Consider the following 22,882-nt stretch of genomic DNA (forward strand, 5'->3'; position numbering starts at 1 on the left):
TGAACTGCGGTGAGGTCCGTCTGTGAACTGCGGTGAGGTCGTCTGTGAACTGCGGTGAGGTCCGTCTGTGAACTGCGGTGAGGTCGTCTGTGAACTGCGGTGAGGTCGTCTGTGAACTGCGGTGAGGTCGTCTGTGATCTGCGGTGAGGTCCGTCTGTGAACTGCGGTGAGGTCCGTCTGTGAACTGCGATGAGGTCCGTCTGTGAACTGCGGTGAGGTCCGTCTGTAAACTGCGGTGAGGTCGTCTGTGAACTGCGGTGAGGTCGTCTGTGAACTGCGGTGAGGTCGTCTGTGAACTGCGGTGAGATCGTCTGTAAACTGCAGTGAGGTCATCTCGATAGTTTTCCTAAATTCTGAGTGCGTTTCTGCTTCCTGGATCATTCTTCCTTATGAGAAGTACCCGAGTCAGAGAGGGTTTGTGGGCGTGTCCATGGTCCCTCCATTCAAGAAAGTGGAGAAGCAGAGTGGTAGTGATCAGATACCCAGATACCCCTTCAACATTCATATCCTAAAACTAATGTATTTTCTCCTCTTACTCACATTGACTTCCCTCTTGCCTTAACAACGCTCGTTCAGATGTCCTTAGTCACCTCTCTCTCTCAGCTACAACAACTTCAACTGGTGACTAGAAAGTATCCAATCACACAGAAATGCACCAGGACACTGCAGGCCATCCAAGCCAACAGTCTAACACAAACACAGCAACACACTAACCCAGACCAGCACCATGACACACACTCAAACATCCACCACCTCCGCATCCTCCGAAACATGAACCGGCAAACTGTGCTCCTTAACACCCGTCCGCTTAGGCCGGAAGCCAGCTGCACCAATGTGTCAGAGGAAACACTGTTCAACTGGTGACCGAAGTACCTGTAAGAACCTGTAAGTACCCAGAAAATCAATACTCATCATCTGCTATTTGTCAACAATGGTTAATATAGTGTCACGCCCTGGCCATAGAGAGGTTTTTATTCTCTATTTTGGTTAGGCAAGTGTGTGACTAGGGTGAGCATTCTAGTTTCTTTATTTCTATGTTTTCTATTTCTTTGTCTTTAGCCAGGTGTGGTTCCCAATCAGAGGCAGCTGTCTATTGATGTCTCTGATTGGGAATCATACTTAGGCAGACGTACCATAAAGACTGTTATGTTAGATGTACACCACTAGATGGATATATTGCTTTTTGTAATGTGGAATGTGGAAAGGGCAGTAAACAATACCGTTTTATATTTAGCAGAAACAGTACATCTATGCAAGGTGTCACACATGGCATGCTCGGACTAGTATAGCAAGTTTATTTTGTCTCTCTGTCATCTATGGCCGTTTTTTTCCAGGGCTCCCGAGTGGCGCAGTGGTCAAAGGAACTGCATCTCAATGCAAGAGGTGTCACTACAGTCCCTGGTTTGAATCCAGGCTGCATCACATCTGGCTATGATTGGGAGTCCCGTAGTGTGGCTCCCAGTGTTGTCCGGGGTAGGCTGTCATTGTATATAAGAATATGTTCTTAACTGACTTGCCTAGTTAAATATAAAATACAAATAGTCTTAAAGTTGAATATTAGTCAGATGTCAGTATTAAGGATACTTGACAGACATCTGTGCTGGAGTGGGGTTATTATTAGAAATAAGACACATGACAAATGAGACAGTTCCCCAAATGAACATCAATTTGCTTTATCTCAACACCACATCATCAGAAAAGGAACTAATAGATGTGTGTTCAACAAAATAACATGTTTAAACAATTTAAAACTAGAAAAAAGTTCTGAAATTTCAGAGGAAGACTCAAGACTGTCATTATAACTCTCTACGATAGTACAAATATTGACCATGCTGCTTGACGGCAACCCAACAATGCATCATATTCATGTTTATCAATTGATAAATATATGTCATTAGACAAGGTGAAGATAAACACATAGGAAATGTAGGCATTCATGGTATTTTTGTCCCTGTAGGCATTAATGAGCAAAAAAACAAACATTCTTCTCTTTCAAAATATGGATACATCTCAACTCATATTTTCAAACACAGCAGCAGGTGAAGGAATCATTGATCACTTGTTTTTTTGGGGGGGAAGGCACCTTTTGAACATCCATGGCTCTGTTTGGTCTTGAGTGACATCTTAGTATTAGTATATGTGAAACACAAGTCCCTATTTCACAGTGTGGGTTTATAACGCACTTTGTGAACAACACTACAAAGTGATGCGTCCAGTCACAGTAGAGCATTAGAATGTATGCCAAAGAAAATCCACTGATTTTAAAGTTTAAAAATCTCCCTCAGTTTCCCCAAAACTGTTAAATATCTCTGACATGACACCTTGAGCTTGGGGAAAAAATATTTTGGTTATTGAAGTGAAGTGGATTTACATTTGGTAACAGAATTATGGTAATGGGATTACAGTATGAGTCCCTGATCTGTACAACACAGAAATGCTTAATAATGGATATCAGTGTCATTCTGTTCATGGTAATGTATCCTGAATAGGTACACAAAGGAATAATTATGCAATATCCTTATTTTGCATATTTGGTATTATTCTACACACTGGCTATTATTCTAATGAGCTCTGCCCCCAAACAAGACAACATTTGGTTGGTCTGGACCAGACCAAATCTGAACCAATCACTGACATCTATGTTTCACAAGTTTGGACATCACAGTACAACACAGTAGAGTACAGTTCAATACATTACACTATAGTCTACTCTAGTGTCCTAGAGTATGCTATAGTCTACTCTACGGTACTGAACTATACTTTTCTGTACTGTACTCTACTGTGCGTCACTGTACTGTGTACTATACTGTGCTATCCAAACTTGTGAAACATAGATGTCTATGATTGGTTCAAATTTTGTGTTTTGATGCACAGTATTTCTAAGACCTTTTAAGACTTTTTCCATCTGACCAGAAATCAAACCGTTGCTGATTTTTAGGATGGAAAATGGTTGAAAACGTAAATATGCCTTACTTTCTCAAAAATATAGACTCTTAGCTTTCATTTGACATGCTCCTATGCTTTTCTCGTGGTGGTGCTCATGGGTCCTTTTACATGGACATGCCCAGTACAAATAGCTTCTCTTCAGTGAATTTTAGTGAAATCTATTTAATGTTATTCACAAATGTATATGTTATTATTGCATAACTTTGGTGTTATATTGCATGTTTAATGTAGTCATAATCTTCAAAATAATAAACAAACACTGGTACTAAGTGATGTGTTATTCTACAGAGCCACCAATTCTTAATCAACTTTTATTTTAAAAAACAACAACAAATAGAGTATCTTTTCCTGACTGGTAATCAACACAGAATTTGTGATGGTGTTATATAGGATTTTCACAAGTTCACGTTGAGAGGAATAACTGCATTTTGTTGTTCCTGAAACATTATTGTTTTGCTTCCATTAAGGAACAACGCACTTTGGTATTACAGTAACATCCACTCACTCAATAAAAAATGCTTACAAAAATGTCTCAACATGCAGGGACGGTCCCTGCTAGCTTTGGTTCATCATGTGCTGCCTTGTACATTGGCCATTCTTCAAGGAGGCAAACGTTGAATCGGCATCGCTGGTGGAGAATGTTTGTGGTCCCCAGCATCGTTGGATCAGCATGACAGTAGCCAGAAAGAGTGAGCTGAGGATAAGAGAGAATCCACTGAGGAAGAATGCTGCAGTATAGTCACCAGTCCAGTCCACCAACCAGCCTGAAACCAAGAGAAAGAGTTAGGCTGGGAATTTCAAGGGAAGTTTCATACCAACAACAGAGTCCAGACTATAACATACTGAGAACGATGGAATCATGATATTCAGAATCAAGATTTGCAATTTCAAAATGGTGTATGTACATGCACTGTGTGTGTTAGTATTGAGTTGTTCTCTCCTCATCCTCACCTCCTATTGGTGGGCTAACCAGGTAGGGTATGGCATGTAAGAAGTTGACCACACCCAGGGCTGAGGATAGGTACGATGAGCCCACCAAGTCAGACGTCACCACTGGTATGAGGGCAGAGTAGGCACCATCAAAATAGCCATAGAGCATGGAGAAAGGCACCAGCAGGGTGAAGGAACGTAGCAGAGGAATCAGGAGGCAGGAGAGACCCTCCATACCCACAGCAAACATGAAGCTCACTTTCCGGTACTTCTTCACACACCTACAAGAGGGGAACGCAGACTTAGCTGGCAGCATGTTACAGCAGGAAGTATGTTACAACACTAGAGAATGTGGCCATGCAGTGTGTGACAGGCCCAAGACCATAGTTTTGAAAGCATCATGATAGTCTATTTGGGTGATGCTATAGATAATGTGTGTGTGTGTGGGGGGGGGGGGGGTGCAAACTATTCTGTATTTGTGACATACTTCCTGTCAGTGAGCCAGCTGAACGTGATGTTTCCTACGATTCCGGTGACCCCCAGGATGGACATGAGGAAGGCAGCCTGCTGGTGCTCCACGCCCACACTGAGGGCATAAGGCACCAGGTAGGCAAAGGGCACACTGCAGCCGTACGCCAGGAACAGGAAGGACACGGACAGCAGCATGAAGTCAGGCATTAGCAGGAAGCTAAACTCCTCCATTGACTGAAGACAGAGGCACCCTCCCAGCTTAGGCCCTGCCAGAGGACCAGTTGGCCCAGGGGCAGCTAGGCCAGCCAGAACCTTGGCATCTAAATCCGCTAGTTTTGCATCAGCAACCTTTGTGTCTACAGGCTTAACATCAGCGAGCTGGCTACCGATGACAAGGTTCTCCATTAGTTTAATGTCCTTCAACTTCCCGTTGGCTAGATTTTGATCTGCTAGCTTGATCTCTTCAAGCATTTTCTCTGTTAGCGCGCTATTCACATTCATAACCATGCCCTCTACTATCGTCATGTCTGCCAGCCTCGAGTCAGCTAGTTGTACATTCGCAAGGAGTGCCTCTGCTAGTTTCATTTCAGTGAGTTTAATTTCTGCAAGTTTATCAGTTTCAAGCTTAACATCTGTTATATTCACAACCTCTGTATTGGGGTCCAACGGCTTTAAGCCTGGAAGTGTTGTGTCCATTACCTTCCCTTCTGCTAGCTTGGCATCCACCGGTGGGATGGCATACCCATTCTCAAGCTCTGCTGTCTTGTGCCACCTCTGTCCTCTACCTTTAGGCACCAGGGGCCTCATAAGGGCCCCGCAGACACACAGGTTGGACACAAACCCTCCCAGAATCAGCAAGGCCCCCCTCCAGGAGTAATGTTCAATCAGGAGATGCACAGCAGGGGCCAGGATGAAGGTCCCAATCCCAGTCCCAGACATTGCCATCCCATAGGCCAGTGCTTTCCTCTCGTTGAAATAGGACCCAACCATGGCCACCGCTGGAGTGTAGCTGAGGGCAAATCCCAACCCTACGAGGAGAGAGTTGGGGATGGAGTCATGACAGCTGCAGTTGCGTTCTGTCATTAGAGTCAACACAAGTATCCATAATGCAACAGCTCCCTCTTGTGCCAAAGTCCTAAAAACAATGTGATGACATTCACATTGAGAGACAGGGGAGGACGTACCTGTGAGGACGCCCAGGGTGAGGTAGAGGTACTCCAGACTGGTGGCAAAGGAGCTGAGGATCAGGCCGGCAGAGGACAGGACGCCTCCCATGATCACAGTGGCTTGGGTGGACAGGCGGTTCCCGATGAAGCTGCCAAGAGGAGCTGGAAAAAAATAACAATACATAGACAAAGTTATCATCCTCACATCAAGAGGAAAATGTGACAGACGTATCGCTTGGATTGGATGTAGCTGAGACTCAATCCACTGTAATACACATTAAGTGTGTTATTGACATGAAAGTTCAGAGCAGGTCAGTAGTAAATGTTTGACACAAAGATTAAGCCATGCAAGTCTAAGAACACACGGCAAGTACAGTGAAACTGTGAATTGCTCATTAAACAGCCGCTTGTAAAATTCTAACAAACTCTGGCACAGATGTTATGTAAGTCCAGGCTAATGATAAATCGGGGCAAAGTTTAATTATTTGATGTAAATCCTTGAATATCTGTAAAAAAAGTGCATCCGGATGGATACCACCCTGTTCAAACTAACCGAAGTGGCTTTCGATTGGATACTTTGATGTCCCTAGGGCAAGTCATACAGCTGACAGAGGATTTTTATAATGAAGAATGTGTTTGTTTTAATTGACTGTGTTTTGTATCTTAATGTGTATTTAATGTGTATATTTATGTTTTCTATAACTGCCTATTGATGTGTTCATTTTTGTATTGTGCACAGCTAATTTTCAAAGGAGACTTTAGTCTCAATACGAATAAAAACATTATTATCTTTCCCTATATACAGTGGGGCAAAAAAGTATTTAGTCAGCCACCAATTGTGCAAGTTCTCCCACTTAAAAAGATGAGAGAGGCTTGTAATTTTCATCATAGGTACACTTCAACTATGACAGACAAAATGAGAAAAAAAAAATCCAGAAAATCACATTGTAGGATTTTTTAATGAATTTATTTGCAAATTATGGTGGAAAATAAGTATTTGGTCAATAACAAAAGTGTATCTCAATACTTTGTTATATACCCTTTGCTGGCAATGACAGAGGTCAAACGTTTTCTGTAAGTCTTCACAAGGTTTTCACACACTGTTGCTGGTATTTTGGCCCATTCCTCCATGCAGATCTCCTCTAGAGCAGTGATGTTTTGGGGCTGTTGCTGGACAACACGGACTTTCAACTCCCTCCAAAGATTTTCTATGGGGTTGAGATCTGGAGACTGGCGAGGCCACTCCAGGACCTTGAAATGCTTCTTACGAAGCCACTCCTTCATTGCCCGGGCGGTGTGTTTGGGATCATTGTCATGCTGAAAGACCCAGCCACGTTTCATCTTCAATGCCCTTGCTGATGGAATGAGGTTTTCACTCAAAATCTCACGATACATGGCCCCATTCATTCTTTCCTTTACACGGATCAGTCGTCCTGGTCCCTTTGCAGAAAAACAGACCCAAAGCATGATGTTTCCACCCCCATGCTTCACAGTAGGTATGGTGTTCTTTGGATGCAACTCAGCATTCTTTGTCCTCCAAACGCAACGAGTTGAGTTTTTACCAAAAAGTTATATTTTGGTTTCATCTGACCATATGACATTCTCCCAATCTTCTTCTGGATCATCCAAATGCTCTCTAGCAAACTTCAGATGGGCCTGGACATGTACTGGCTTAAGCAGGGGGACACGTCTGGCACTGCAGGATTTGAGTCCCTGGCGGCGTAGTGTGTTACTGATGGTAGGCTTTGTTACTTTGGTCCCAGCTCTCTGCAGGTCATTCACTAGGTCCCCCCGTGTGGTTCTGGGATTTTTGCTCACCGTTCTTGTGATCATTTTGACCCCACGGGGTGAGATCTTGCGTGGAGCCCCAGATCGAGGGAGATTATCAGTGGTCTTGTATGTCTTCCATTTCCTAATAATTGCTCCCACAGTTGATTTCTTCAAACTAAGCTGCTTACCTATTGCAGATTCAGTCTTCCCAGCCTGGTGCAGGTCTACAATGTTGTTTCTGGTGTCCTTTGACAGCTCTTTGGTCTTGGCCATAGTGGAGTTTGGAGTGTGACTGTTTGAGGTTGTGGACAGGTGTCTTTTATACTGATAACAAGTTCAAACAGGTGCCATTAATATAGGTAACGAGTGGAGGACAGAGGAGCCTCTTAAAGAAGAAGTTACAGGTCTGCGAGAGCCAGAAATCTTGCTTGTTTGTAGGTGACCAAATACTTATTTTCCACCATAATTTGCAAATAAATTCATAAAAAATCCTACAATGTGATTTTCTGTTTTTTTTCTTCTCATTTTGTCTGTCATAGTTGAAGTGTACCTATGATGAAAATTACAGGCCTCTCATCTTTTTAAGTGGGAGAACTTGCACAATTGGTGGCTGACTAAATACTTTTTTGCCCCACTGTATCTTATCAACAACAGCTGTGGAATCCCCATCGGTGGAGGCTCCTCAAAGGAGAAAGGGTAGGACCATCCTCCTCAGTGAATAAAACAAAATACAAATAGTGAAACATTAAAAAAAGTTATCCTTTTTTGATAAAACTTTATATTTTCATGTCACCAAATAATTGATTAAAACACACTGGTTTGCAATGGTCTACAGTAGCCTCAACCACACTCTGTAGGGTAACACTATGGTGCAGCCGGAAGAGCGCTAGCTTCTGTCCTCCTCTGGGTACATACAATACATACAAAACCTAGGAGGCTCATGAGACTTACACAGTAATTATGACAACTTCCGGAGGACGTCCTCCAACGTATCAGAGCTCTTGCAGCATGAACTGACATGTTGTCCACCCAATCAAAGGATCAGAGTATGAATCTAGTACTGAAAGCAGAAGCTACAGCTAGCTAGCACTGCAGTGCATACAATGTGGTGGTAAGTTGACTCAAAGAGAGAGAAAGACAATAGTTGAACAAATGAAAAGACAGATATTTCATTGTATTTTTTTTAAATGTTCACTAAGCTAGCTAGTTTAGCTTACTTAATCAGAGATGGATGCTATGTTAGCTATCTGTCTATCCAACACTGGAACTCTTCCATGTCAAAGTAAGCATTTATTAATTTATTGCCACCAGGGCCTGGCAGTGTAACTACTAAACTGTAATGCATGATTTTTTTTACATTTTAGTAGACAATCTTATCCAGAGCAACTTACAGCAGTGAGGGCAGACATTTTCATACTTTTCTGTCCATACTGGTCCCCTGTGGGAATCAAACCCATAACCCTGGTGTTGCAAGAACCATGCTCTACCAATTGAGCCACACAGGATAATTGTAGTGGAGTTACTAACGCATTAGTTGTAGTAGCTATGTTGACTATGACAATGTAGGCTGTGTGTAGAGGTTAGAAGTCATGATATGGTTTGACTTGGGAAGGTTTTTTGCCTGGTCACTGACAGCTGATGTGTTGTGCACTGAAGTTCACAAGCGAAGGGAAAAGGTGAGAGGAGAGCGCATAGATAGTTGCGAGAAGGAATTCTATATACACAACAAGCAAAGTGATCATGCTGTTTTTATGCGGCTGCTATGAAAATGAACTGTCTTTGAGTGTAATCAAGGGTGTATTCATTCCGCTGATTCTGTTGAAAAACGTTTCTTAAATGGAAACCAATAGAACGAAAAGGGGATAAACATACCTGAATTTACCCAACAGAAACTCAGATTTTCAACTGTTGGACAATTGATTACACCCTAGATCAGATAGCTACTAGCAAGAAAGTGCAAGCCGGTGTTGAATGTGTCAGTGTCTATCACAGCACCGACTGCCACATATCCCCATGATTCCAAAGTCACTCCTGGGGATTGCCCAGACTGCACTGCATGTGCCCAGACAGCCCTCACACAACTTTTACAATAGCTTAAGGGTACTAAAATTAGGTGAAGACTGCTGGTCAAATCGTTTCATGTAATCATCTGATCATCATGTCAATGTTCCAGATTGTCATTTCTTTTTGCAAAGTTACAGCGGGTGTATCAAGATTGCCATGTCATGATTAGGAAAGGCAAAGGCTTGGGTAGACAACTCTCTTATCCTAATGCTCCATCTTCTAATCTTACTTATTAAGGACACATGTTCTTTTAAGGTTATTGGGCATATACAGTGTATTTGGAAAGTATTCAAACCCCTTCCCTTTTTCCACATTTTGTTATGTTACGGCCTTATTCTAAAATGGATTAAACAAAGCATTTTCCTCATCAATCTACACACAATATCCCAAACCCCATAATGATGAAGCAAAAACAGGTTTTTAGACATTTTTGCAAATTAAAAAAACAAAATATCACATTTACAGAAGTATACTGACAGTTTGCTATGAGACTCAAAATTGAGCTCAGGTGCATCCTATTTCCATTGATCATCCTTGAGATGTTTCTATAACTTGATTGGAGTCCACCTGTGGTAAATTTAATTGATTGGACATGATGTCTGCAGCATTGAAGGTCCCCAAGAACACAGTGGCCTCCATCATTCTTAAAATGGAAGACTCTTCCTAAAGCTGGCCACCCGGCCAAAATGAGCAGTTGGGTGAGAAGGGTCTTGGTCAAGGAGGTAACCAAGAACCTGATGGTCACTCTGGCAGAGCTTCAGAGTTCCTCTGTGGAGAAGGGAGAACCTTCCAGAAGGACAACCATCTCTGTAGCATTCCACCAATCAGGCAGGCCTTTGTGGCAGAGTGGCCAGACAGAAACCACTCCTCAGTAAAAAGCACGACAGCCCGCTTGGAGTTTGCCAAAAGGCACCTCAAGGACTCGGACCATGAGAAACAAGATTCTCTGGTCTGATGAAACCAAGATTGAACTCTTTGGCCTTAATGCCAAGCGCCACATCTGGAGGAAACCTGGCACAATCCCTACGGTGAAGCATCATGCTGTGGGGATGTTTTTCAGCAGCAGGGACTGGGAGACTTGTCAGGATCAAGGGAGAGATCAATGGGGCAAAGAACAGAGAGATCCTTGATGAAAACCTGCTCCAGAGCACTCAGGACCTCAGACTGGGGCAATGGTTCACCTTCCAACAGGACAACGACCCTAAGCACACAGCCAAGACAATGCAGGAGTGGCTTCGGGACAAGTCTCTGAATGTCCTTGAGTGGCCCAGCCAGAGCCCAGACTTGAACCTGATCAAACATCTCTGGAGAGACCTGAAAATGGCTGTGCAGCGACGCTCCCCATCCAACCTGACAGAGCTTGAGAGGATCTGCAGAGATGAATGGGAGAAACTCCCCAAATACAGGTGTGCCAAGCTTGTAGCGTCAAAAGAAGACTTCAGGCTGTAATCGCTGCCAACGGTGCTTCAAGAAAGTACTGAGTAAAGTGTCTGAATACTTATGTAAATGTGATGTTTACATTTTTATTTTTAATACATTTGCAAAAATGTTTTTTTTTTTACTGTTTTTGCTTGGTCATTGTAGAGTATTTTGTGTAGATTGATGAGGGGGGAAACTATTTCATCAATTTTAGAATAAGACTGTAACGTAACAAAATGTAGAAATAGTCAAGGGGTCTAAATACTTTCCGAATGCACTGTATGCTGTTTACTAATCTGAATTAGTGTGTGGTTTAGTGCTTGTGAATCGGTTTGTTTTCCTTTTCACCCTTAAAGCCGATGTCTTATATATGTCACAATGTCTTATGTCACAATGTATTTAAACACCTGGTAAATTGTCTGTATATGAACAATACATTAAAAGAAACCACTATTTTTAAGAACTCAGGCCAATTCTGATATTTCTTTCACAAATTGTTTTTTTGGCCAATCAGATCAGATTAAAAATATCTGACGTGTAAAGATCTGATGTTATTGGTCAAAGGATTAATTAGTGGAAAACAAATATCAGAATTGGGCTGAAAGAGATCCTAATAAACACTTTTGGCACTATCTGGTGGCCGATATTTGTAATTACACATGAAAATGGCTGATTTCACCTGCCTGTAAAAACGGTAATCTGCTCCTCCCAGAGTCTAGTATTTGTCAAAATGTGCATGTCTGAGATTTAATGCAGGCAAAATGCTCATAATATGTCCAGAGACGCCTGAGTACATTTTCAAAGAATGATATTAATTTTTGACGAAGTGTCGTCACTTGAAATGTTCATGTGACATATAAGAGACTCCGGTGATGCAAACCACACATTTTATAACACATTGTCAATATTGTCGGAAAGAAAACTATCAATTATTTCTTCAGAAATGAGATATTTGGGGTCTCCTTGGGCAGTCCTAATCACAGCATAATGTTCATGCAAGGAGAACTGGGTCCGGGTTTCTGTGTTACACATCAGATTTATCAAGATTTGCCATTTCCTGATTAGGAAAGGCGTATGTTCGGGTAGACAAATTTCTTATCATAATGCGCTACCTCCCAATCAGAATTATTAGGGGCATATATTGCTTTTTAATTTATTGTGAGTATAAAGTTCACTACTAGTACACTTAATCTGTGATTTTATGCTTGTGAATCTGTTTCTGCTCCTTTTATAGCTAACAGAATCTATGGAGGTAGAATTTCCTCAGGCCCCAGAGATAATTATAAATAGCTTGAGAATTAATCAAACCCAGATAATAAATACATAAATACAGTTTCATTGAATAAAAAAGGGACATTCAAGTTGTTCAAATTGCTGATAAGGAAATCATCTCGTCATGGCTGACTCTCACCAAAGAGGAAGGTGGTGCAGTCGACTAGCGAGTGGATCCAGGCCGTGCCAGAGTAGTCCCGACCAAAGTGCATCTGGAACTCCACAAAGAAGATTGACACACATCTAGAAATAGAAAGGAGAAAGAACAGTGTGAGTTTCAACATTGCACTGGCAAACTCTTCTTCAGGGTATATTAGGAAGGTATAGGACTGGACTGGTTTATTTGACATGGACATAGTATATACACTGAGTGTAAAAAACATTAGGAACACCTTCCTAATATTGAGACCCTTTTTCCCTCAGAACAGCCTCAATTCGTCAGGGTGTGGACTCTACAAGGTGTCAAAATCGTTCCACAGGGATGTTGACCCATGTTGACGCCATTGCTTCCCACTGTTGTGCCAAGTTGGTTGGATGACCTTTGGGTGGTAGACCATTCTTGATACACATGGGAAACTGTTGAGCGGGAAAATCCCAGCAGTGTTGCAGTTCTTGACACATTCAAACCGGTGTGCCCGGCACCTACTACCATAGCCTGTTCAAAGGTACTTAAATGTTTTGTCTTGCCCATTCACCCTAAACATGTGCATGTGACAAATACAATTTGATTTGAATTGAATTGTCTCAAGGCTTAACAATTATTATTTAACCTGTCTCCTCCCCTTCATCTACACTGATTGAAGTGGATTTAACAGGTGACATCAATAAGGGATCATAGCTTTCACCTTAATTTACCAAGTCAGTCTGTCATGGACAGAGCAGGTGTTCTTAATGTTTTGTATCCTCAGTGTATGCCACAATAATGAGCTTTGTCAATACAATTTAGAGATTAAGACTAGTGACTGAATTTAAGTGCACTGACATGAATCCCTAAAGAAAAACTCGATTAAATCAAAACACTAAATACGCGATGAGTTGAGGAATAGATTTGATTAATATAGTTGAGGAATAGATTTGATTAATATAGTTCAGGAATAGATTTTATTAATATAGTTGAGTAATTGAGAGTTGAGGAATAGAGTTGAGGAATAGAGTTGAGTAATAGTTTGAGTTACAGTCATTTCCATTCAGCAGCACGGTACCCAATAACCAATAACCTAAGCTGACTGTAGTTTGTTCATGCTGAGCGTTTAAAAATTATGTAAGGGTTTTTTTACACGGCGAAGGCTTATGGCATGTGACCAAAGCACATGTGGAGAGTGGAATTTTAATTCTCTCTCTTAAGCTACCTAGAGAAGGAGGAACAGTCCAATGCAAAGGAGCGCAGCATTCACCAACCTACCAAGTACCAGAGGAATCAAACTTAAACCAGAGCATCTTACTAGCCAGTCTGACTTCTTAAAAAGTGTGTGACACGAAATACATACATAAAGTCCTTGTAACGTCTTCACTTTCATGAAAAGTGGCATTTGTATGTATAAACCTAACAGGAACACACAATAGGTACCAAACCTGCGTTGCCTATGTGTCCCGGTGTCTGATTTCATTGTATATAGACTCCCCCTTTTTTTTTTTTTTTGTCTACTGTGTTATTGACTTGTTAATTGTTTACTCCATGTGTAACTCTGTGTTGTCTGTTCACACTGCTATGCTTTATCTTGGCCAGGTCGCAGTTGTAAATGAGAACTTGTTCTCAACTAGCCTACCTGGTTAAATAAAGGTGTTCTCAACTAGCCTACCTGGTTAAATAAAGGTGTTCTCAACTAGCCTACCTGGTTAAATAAAGGTGTTCTCAACTAGCCTACCTGGTTAAATAAAGGTGTTCTCAACTAGCCTACCTGGTTAAATAAAGGTGTTCTCAACTAGCCTACCTGGTTAAATAAAGGTGAAAAAAAAAAGAAAAAAAAAAGCCTTTTAACCTGAGCTGACAAAAGGCTAAAGGAATCGCTGGCGCATCACAACCTTGGTGGTTCCCAAAACAGAGAGTGAGATCACACTGACCATACAGAAACACGATGCCACCTGACATGCATGGAACAGATAAAGGGATAACACAACATTAACATGATGTCTGATTTCATTTCAGCTTATATTGCATACAACGACAACCACCCGTTGTAATATCCCAAAGCTATCTTCACACAAAATAATCCTCACCATGGGAGCCTAGCAGCTCTCAGAACAAAACACATACCGTGCAAATACTCTGCAGAGAGACAATAAGGGCAAACACATCCAGAGTCTCTACGATGTCACAAACACGTCAAATGAGGAGTTATGAAAGGTTCAGTTCAATCTCCTTGTGTCACCCAATTCCCCAAATTCCACCCGGTTACTCATCCCTGCACCTTAGAGGCTGCTGCCCTCCTGTGTACATAGACGTGGAATCACTGGTCACTTTAATAATGTTTGCATACTGTTTTACTCTTTTCATTTGTTTATATTATATTCTACTGTATTGTAGTCAATGCCACTCTGACATTGCTCGTCCTAATATTATATATTTCTTATTTTACTTGTAGATTTGTGTGTATTGTTGTGAATTGTTAGATATTACTGCACTGTTGGAGCTAGGAAAACAAACATTTCACGACACCCGCAATAACATCTGCTAAATATCTGTATGTGACCAATAACATCTGCTAAATATCTGTATGTGACCAATAACATCTGTAAATATTTGTATGTGACCAATAACATCTGTAAATATCTTAATGTGACTAATAACATTTGATTTGAGGACTATAGTCCCTCTGACACACACACACACACACACACACACACACAACCTTCAAAGGCTCACCTAGTGACGGCACGGGTGCAGATGGTGACTAGGAAGCAGCCGGCCACAACCATCCATCCCCAGCCTCCATCAGGAGGGGCTACCGGTGCCCCTCTGGGACTTTTCCCCTCTGGTGTCATTCCTTCTGTGCCACCGCCGTGCTGCTGGTCTCCTTTGCTACCTTCCCCTCTGGTCCTGGGGCTGGCTCCTGTGCTGTTCTGTGTTACGGTAATATGCGTCCTCCAAGAAGATCAATATACCCAGCCACACTCCGCACAACTCCAGGGCTTGTCTCTGTTGACCCCTTCTTTTATTCTCTGCCACACCAGGCGTGGGAGCAGCTGTCTATGGTAAGGCAGTGTAGAACACAAGAGGACATTTACAATGTTTTAAAAAACTGTCTGATATCACATCCTAGTAGTTACTTACTATTACAATACAGTTGGTGTTTCTATGGTGAAAATTTGCTGCCAGATATAAGGTCACAATAACAAAAAATGGATACATGTTTGATAAACAATTTTGTATAGGAATGATATGACCCATTTCGACCACAAACATTAACTATATCACATACAGCCTCAAAACAAGGCCAAGGCATTTGGAATCAATCACTTTAAGGTCTCGGTCTCTAATTCAATTGACCATCAACATCTTCATGTTCTTGCAACAGCTTCATCGGTATCTTTAGTGGACAGATGAACAAATACCGTCCAAACAAGAGGCTACCCCAATGGACCACTAGAGATCACAGCGAAGAAAAGACGTGTTGTTGATGCGGAACCTTGCACGGAGACGCAGCGGACAAAACCAAACAAAGGCCAGGATTCTCCTTTCTCCAGTGCTGCGCTCTGGTGTGACACAGAGAGGGACTATCATATGCTCCAACACATTGTAGCTGAAAACAACACAACTCCCCGTTATTTGAAGGAGGGGAAAAAAATGTGTCTATGTCACGTTTCCCTCCTCCCTAGCTGTAGCACGCTGTTCAGACTACGAGGGTGGGTCAAACAGGGACCCACTAGACCAGCCACTCTGGCCCTGCCACTTAGGAACATCCCGAACAACACCCATATGTGGTGAGAATTGTATGGTCATGTTTACATTCACATTGATAAGGATGATGAGAAGTAGGAGTCATATAAGCTACAAATGGGGACCAAACTAATCAGGTCAAGTTCAAGACCATCCCGGGGATGTGGTCAGATAGCTGGCTAAATAACTGCAGGAGGACATGTTGAATGTCTCATTATGACCACCTGAGTGGTCAATCTGTTAATCCTCATGTGCTCTTTAAATTCCAATTCCTACATTTGCATAGCATTTACATTCTTAAAGAGAGAGGGGGAGAGATAGGGGAGGTGGGATCCATTCATTGTGTGTGTGTGTGTGTGTGTGTGTGTGTGTGTGTGTGTGTGTGTGTGTGTGTGTGTGTGTGTGTGTGTGTGTGTGTGTGTGTGTGTGTGCGTGCGTGCGTGCGTGCGTGCGCGTGCGTGCGTGCGTGTGTGTGTGTGTGTGTGTGCGTGCGTGCGTGTGTACTTGTACTCCTACATTATCAGGACCCCATATGTCCCAACACTTCACCTGAATTTCCTGAAAAGGTAGGAAAACAATAACTTGTTCAAATCGTCCTGAATTTGTTCAAATGCTATTTGAAGCATAAGGGTTAGGGTTTTGGAGGTTAGGGTTTGGGGGGTTAGGTTTGGGGTTTTGGGAGTTAGGGTTTGGGGGGGTTAAAGTTATTGATAGCGGGAAAATAGGATTTTTAATGGTCAAACATTTTTGACACTGAAACACGTGTCTTATCTTACTAGCGGCTGACTGGTGAATTTATTGAGTAGGTTTTACTTCTGGGTAATTCCACGGTAACAGAATGACGCCGAGACTCCACTTATTCACTTTATAATGTATGCCAAACAAAAAACATTGATTTCAAAGTTAAACAAACCATTACTACTTCGAACAATTTCCACTGAAAATTTGACAAAAACAGATGAACTCGAAGAACAGTGCAGAGGTTAAGTGTGGTAACAGAAAGACGGTAAAAACTACCTTGGTTCTTTATGTGACAACATTTAAAGATTCAAAGATGTCTGCAGAAATAATGGGGTGTCAGCTATGATATGACACCTTGAATTAGAAAAAAGATATGTTGGTTATAGAACTACAGTAAGTGAAGTGGATAATTATTCTGCACACTGTCTATTATTCTAATGAGCTCCACCACCAAACAAGACCAAAAGCCTTTGCTTACTCAAATTGTTCTACTATGGAAAATGGTTGACAAAATTAGATATGCTTTAAGAGTGTCAATATTTTTGAGAAATGATGAACTTCACATGTAAGTGCATTGGGCTTTTTAAATAGAAATGTCCTTACTATGACTTTGATATGTGGTTGTCTTGCTTAGCTACCTTAAGATGAATGCAACTGTAAGTTGCTCTGGGTAAGAGTGTCTGCTAAATGTAATGTGAGTGTAGATAGAGAAAGAGAAGAGAGAGAGTGTAAAGAGTCCAGTAAACAGTGGACTATTACCATCCAAGGGAGCCCCTTTGTTTGCTGGTGGTTTCTCCATGTGACTCAGTAGTCACCATGCAGTTTGCTGGCACCACACTGCCACTTTTCAAGCCACTCAACCTATGGGGGATGGCTTCCTGACTGACCAGATCAAACCAGTTTAACTCTTTTTGGTAGCACAACATTTCTCTCCACTGGCACTAATAACAATCCCACCCCCATGGATTCTGGCATGCCCGAAACATGGAGGTGGGACAGTTATACCATCGTTTTGGGGGATTTCAATCATATTTGTTCATTAGTAATATGAATATTCTGTAGATGCAAGTAATGTTGCTTATCTCAGAGACAAGCAAATCACAAGACCTACTGTAAATAGTGTTTCTTAGTCTTAAGGGCTCCATCAGAGGGCTGCATCAGATAATAGTTCAGCACCATCCCTCTGGAATCGCTTCTCACCTGGGGCTATGTGATTCACACAGCCTCTTTCAAGGGAAGGGACATACAGACGCGTCATAAACCACTACAACAAAGGAGGCTGGATGTTCTTTCTATGAAAAGCAGTCCATTTAAATATTGAATACATGTTCTGAAACCTATATTGGAAATGTTATTACTTACCGAAAACAATTGAGCAAAAAAACAAAAGTAGCCTAAATTCAGAACATATTGCCATCTAAGAAACCCTTCAGACAAACACAACGTCAACTCGGTTTGCACGTTTACATATCCCAAAATGTTTTACATTTATTGAACAGGGTCCATAAAATCATCCGCGTTGCATTAAAATAACCATTGACCTTTCCATATTAAAAAAGGATGACGGGGAATAGGCTATAACACATCACAAAAATTGCAGTTACGAGTTGTATATGCGAGGTAGTTCTGCAAGTCACAATGTATACTGTACAACTACGACCTAACTCAATTAGACAGCCTAACAATACTTACATCAACACCCACGATTAACGGTATCGTCGCTAGCCTCTTCCGCGCATTACGCTGAATATACTCACGAGTGAGGTATCCTATTATTTTCCACGTTTTTATAGTGCCTTTTGTGCCCGGCGGTCCCCATCATTCTGCGACTTAGAGTTCAAGGAACTCCGGAAAACCAAGTGATTTGCATACGCAGCATCAAGGGGGAGTGACCGAACCCTTCTCCTGACTACAAGCTTCCCACCCACCCTGGAATTAAGCCATTATGCACATAAACTGTGTACACCCTCCGCTTCTGCTCCCAGAAACATATGCTCGCATGTGAAACTCTTCTTTTCTACTTGTTGACTAACGGGAATTATCCCTCACCCTCCCACCATATATATTTTAGTGTTTATCTTTAGTGTCTACAACACTGAGTTATTTTATAAATCCATTTTCATGTTTTATATCCTCGAAATTAACATTCCTCTCAAAAAGGACAGACATAGGTGTCTCACTTTCAATGAAGATTCTCCATTGATCTGTATACGTGAAACAACCCCATCGTCTACAACTTTCAGCCTGTTGAACCAATGATGAACGTGTATCATCGTTGTACCACGCACAAGTGGCCTCGATGAGGCGTATTTCTGTCTGTAATAAAGCCATTTTGTGGGGGAAAACAAACTAAAAACTAATTCTGATTGGCTGGGCCTGGCTCCCCAGTGGGTGGACCTGGCTGCACCCCTGCCCAGTCATGTGAAATCCATAGATTAGGGCCTAATGAATTCATTTCAATTGACTGGTTTCCTTATGTGAACTGTAACTTAGTAAAATCTTTGAAATTGTTGCATATTGAATTTATATTTTTGTTCAGTGCATTCGGAAAGTACTCAGACTCTTTGACTTTTTCCACATTTTCTTATGTTACAGCCTTAATTTAAAATGTATTAAATAGCTTTCTTTTCCTCATCAATCTACACACAATACCACATAATGACAAAGAAAAAAACGTTTTTTAGAACATTATGCAAATATATTCAAAATAAAAAACTTTAATATCACATTTACATAAGTATTCAAACCCTTTACTCAGTACTTTGTTGAAGCACCTTTGGCAGCGATTACAGTCTCTATTCTTTTTTTATATGATGCTACAAGCTTGGCACACCTATGTTTGGGGAGTTCCAATTCTTCCCATTCTTCTCTGCAGATCCTCTCAAGCTCTGTCAGGTTGGATGGGGAGCAACGCTGCACAGCTGTTTTCAGGTCTCTCCAGAGATGTTAGATTGGGTTCAAGTCCGGGTTTTGACTGGGTCACTCAGGGACATTCAGAGACGTGTCCCAAAGTCACTCTTGCATTGTCTTGGCTGTGTGCACAGGGTTGTTGTCCTGTTGGAAGGTGAATCTTTGCCCCAGTCTGAGGTCCTGAGCACTCTGGAGCAGGTTTTCATCAACTGTGGGATGTTATATAGCCAGGTGTGTGCCTTTCCAAATCATGTCCCATCAATTGACTTTGCCATAGGCGGACTCCAATCAAGTTGTAGAAACATCTCAAGGATGATCATTGGAAACAGGATGCACCTGAGTCTCATGCACCTGAGTCTCATAGAAAACGAGTCTCATAGAAAAGGGTCTGAATACTTATGTAAATAAGGTATTTCTGTTTTTTATTTTCAATTAATTTGCAAACATTTCAAAAAACCTGTTTTCGCTTTGTTATCATGGGGTATTGTGTGTAGATTGATGAGGACATTATAAAAAATCATACATTTTAGAATAAGGCTGTAACGTAACAAAATGTGGGAAAAAATCAAGGGGTCTGAATACTTTCTGAATCCACTGTATACCAGTCATCGGATCCTAAATGTTATCTGTGCATGGCCTTGGAACACTCAGTTCCACAAAGTAACCGAGCAACAATAAGACTAAAGTTGTAACCAACGACAAGAGCAAAATGTCAATGACAGCATTCAAATATTCTCTGTACTTGCAATGTCACTACTGGCCTACTTGGCTTTCTTGAGAATTGGTAGTCCATTGGTTGGTGTATACTTTACATATTTGTTTAACCTTGAAGGGCTATTCAAACTCAACTGCCAAAATTGTACAAAAAATTCAAAATCTCCTAAATAATTTGTTACATTACATTTCCATTTCCATTTTAGTTCTTTAGCAGACGCTCTTATGTTTATTTTCTATCCTGAAAAACTCCCTAGTCCTTGCCGATGACAAGCATACCCATAGCATGATGCAGCCACCACATACTGAAGATATCAGGAGTGGTACTCGGTGATGTGTTGGATTTTCCGTAAATATTCAGGAAAAAAGTTTATTTATTTTGGAATATTTGTATTCTGTACAAGGTTCCTTGTTTTCACTTTGTCATTTAGGTTTGTATTTTGGAGTAATTACAATGTTATTCATCCATCCTCAGGTTTATCATAAAGCAGCTATTCAACTCTGTAAATGTTTTAAAATCACCATTGTCCTCATGGTGAAATCCCTGAGCAGTTTCCTTCCTCTCCGGCAACTGAGTTAGGAAGTATGCCTGTATCTTTGTAGTTACTAGTTTTATTAATACACCTTCCAAAACTTAATTAATAACTTCACCATGCTGAAAGGGATATATTCAGTGTCTTTTTTTTTTTTTTTTACACTTCAACTAATCGGTGCCTTTCTTTGCCAGGCATTGAAAAACCTCCCTTGTCTTTGCGCTTGAATACAGAATTACAGAATATTGTTTGTGTGGGGTACAAAGATGGGTTAGTCATTATAAAATCATGTTAACCAGTATTGTTGAACACGGAATGAGTCAATGCAATTTATTATGTGATTTGTGAAGTATATTTTTTTACTCCTTTAATTATTTAGGCTTGCCATAACAAAGGGGTTGAATACTTATTGACTCAAGACATTTCAGCTTTACATGTTTTATTAATTTAAAAAATGTTCCACAAACAAAATTCCACTTTGACATTATGGGGTATTATGTGTAGATCAGTGTCACATCTCAATTTAATCCATTTTAAATTCAGGTTATAACACAACAAAATGTGGAAAAGTAAAGGGGTGTGAATACTTTGTAAAGGCACTGTATCTCAGCCATAGTAATGTTTCATCAATAAAGTAGCCATCAGCAAAGTCAGTGCAAGTAAGGGGGGAGGTAAAGTCAAGTGTGAGTGTTTTTTTGTTTTTGTTTTGGGGGGAGGCTGCCTGCTGTGGGATTATTTAAAATACTCTTTGAAGAGATAGGGTTTTAAATTTTTTGGAATATGGGCAAGGACTCTGCTCTCATAGCTTCAGGGGGAAGCAAGTTTCACCATTGGGGAGCCAGGACAGCGAAAAGCTCTGACTGGGCTGAGCCTAGAGATCAGCGGTGGCCAAACAGAATACTTGGTGGGGGTTTTTTCACCTCTATTTAACCAGGTAGGCTAGTTGAGAACAAGTTCTCATTTACAAATGCGACCTGGCCAAGATAAAGCAAAGCAGTTCGACACATACAACAACACAGAGTTACACATGGAATAAACAAAACATAATAATAATAATAATACAGTCGAATAAAATAAAAATAAAAATCTATAAACAGTGAGTGCAAATGAGGTAAGATAAGGGAGTTAAGGCAATAAATAGGCCATGGTGATAAAGTCATTACAATATAGCAATTAAACACTGGAATGGTAGATGTGCAGAAGATTAATGTGCAAGTAGAGATACTGGGGTGCAAAGGAGCAAGATAAATAAATAAATACAGTATGGGGATGAGGTAGGTTGATAGATGGGCTGTTTACAGATGGGCTATGTACAGGTGCAGTGATCTGTGAGCTGCTCTGACAGCTGGCGCTTAAAGCTAGTGAGGGAGATATGAGTCACCAGTTTCAGAGATTTTTGCAGTTCGTTCAAGTCATTGGCAGCAGAGAACTGGAAGGAAAGATGACTAAAGGAGGAATTGGCTTTTTTGACCAGTGAGATATACCTGCTGGAGCGTGTGCTACGAGTGGGTGCTGCTATGGTGACCAGTGAGCTGAGATAAGGCGGGGCTTTACCTAGCAGAGACTTGTAGATAACCTGTAGCCTGTGGTTTGGCGATGAGTATGAAGCGAGGGCCAACCAATGAGAGAGTACAGGTCGCAATGGTGGGTAGTGTATGGGGCTTTGGTGACAAAACGGATAGCACTGTGATAGACTGCATCCAGTTTGTTGAGTAGAGTGTTGGAGGCTATTTTATAGATGACGTCACCGAAGTCGAGGATCGGTAGGATGATCAGTTTTACGAGGGTATGTTTAAGCAGCATGAGTGAAGGATGCTTTGTTGCGATATAGGAAGCCGATTCTAGATTTAATTTTGGATTGGAGATGCTTAATGTGAGTCTTGAAGGATAGTTTACAGTCTAACCAGACACCTAGGTATTTGTAGTTGTCCACGTATTCTTAGTCAGCGCCGTCCAGAGTAGTGATGCTGGACGGGCGATCAGGTGCGGGCAGTGATCGGTTGAATAGCATGCATTTAGTTTTACTTGCATTTAAGAGCAGTTGGAGGCCACGGAAGGAGAGTTGTATG

The 22,882-nt window shown here is 41.3% G+C and overlaps 1 protein-coding gene across 1 annotated transcript; it reads right to left on the reverse strand.

Moving 5' to 3' along the window:
- Window positions 1-1,656: 1,656 nt before the first annotated feature.
- Window positions 1,657-18,486, reverse strand: LOC135511146 (monocarboxylate transporter 12-B-like). Its single transcript, XM_064932720.1, has 7 exons — window positions 18,349-18,486; window positions 14,902-15,225; window positions 12,178-12,281; window positions 5,532-5,675; window positions 4,364-5,375; window positions 3,898-4,157; window positions 1,657-3,710 (listed from the first exon to the last, which is right to left on the reverse strand). The coding sequence occupies exons 2-7, from the start codon at window positions 15,018-15,020 to the stop codon at window positions 3,502-3,504; spliced, it is 1,848 nt and encodes a 615-aa protein (XP_064788792.1). The 5' UTR covers window positions 15,021-15,225; window positions 18,349-18,486; the 3' UTR covers window positions 1,657-3,501.
- Window positions 18,487-22,882: the final 4,396 nt, after the last annotated feature.

This window comes from Oncorhynchus masou, chromosome 23 (assembly GCF_036934945.1).
Source record: "Oncorhynchus masou masou isolate Uvic2021 chromosome 23, UVic_Omas_1.1, whole genome shotgun sequence".
Taxonomy (NCBI): Eukaryota; Metazoa; Chordata; class Actinopteri; order Salmoniformes; family Salmonidae; genus Oncorhynchus; species Oncorhynchus masou.

Excerpts from the sequence above, each read along its gene's own strand:
- LOC135511146 (XM_064932720.1), bottom strand. The coding sequence starts at position 15,020 with ATGACACCAGAGGGGAAAAGTCCCAGAGGGGCACCGGTAGCCCCTCCT. Across the intron at positions 4,158-4,363 it reads AGCTGGCTCACTGACAGGAA|GTGTGTGAAGAAGTACCGGA; the intron begins GTATGTCACAAA and ends CCCCTCTTGTAG. Across the intron at positions 3,711-3,897 it reads GGTTAGCCCACCAATAGGAG|GCTGGTTGGTGGACTGGACT; the intron begins GTGAGGATGAGG and ends TCTTGGTTTCAG.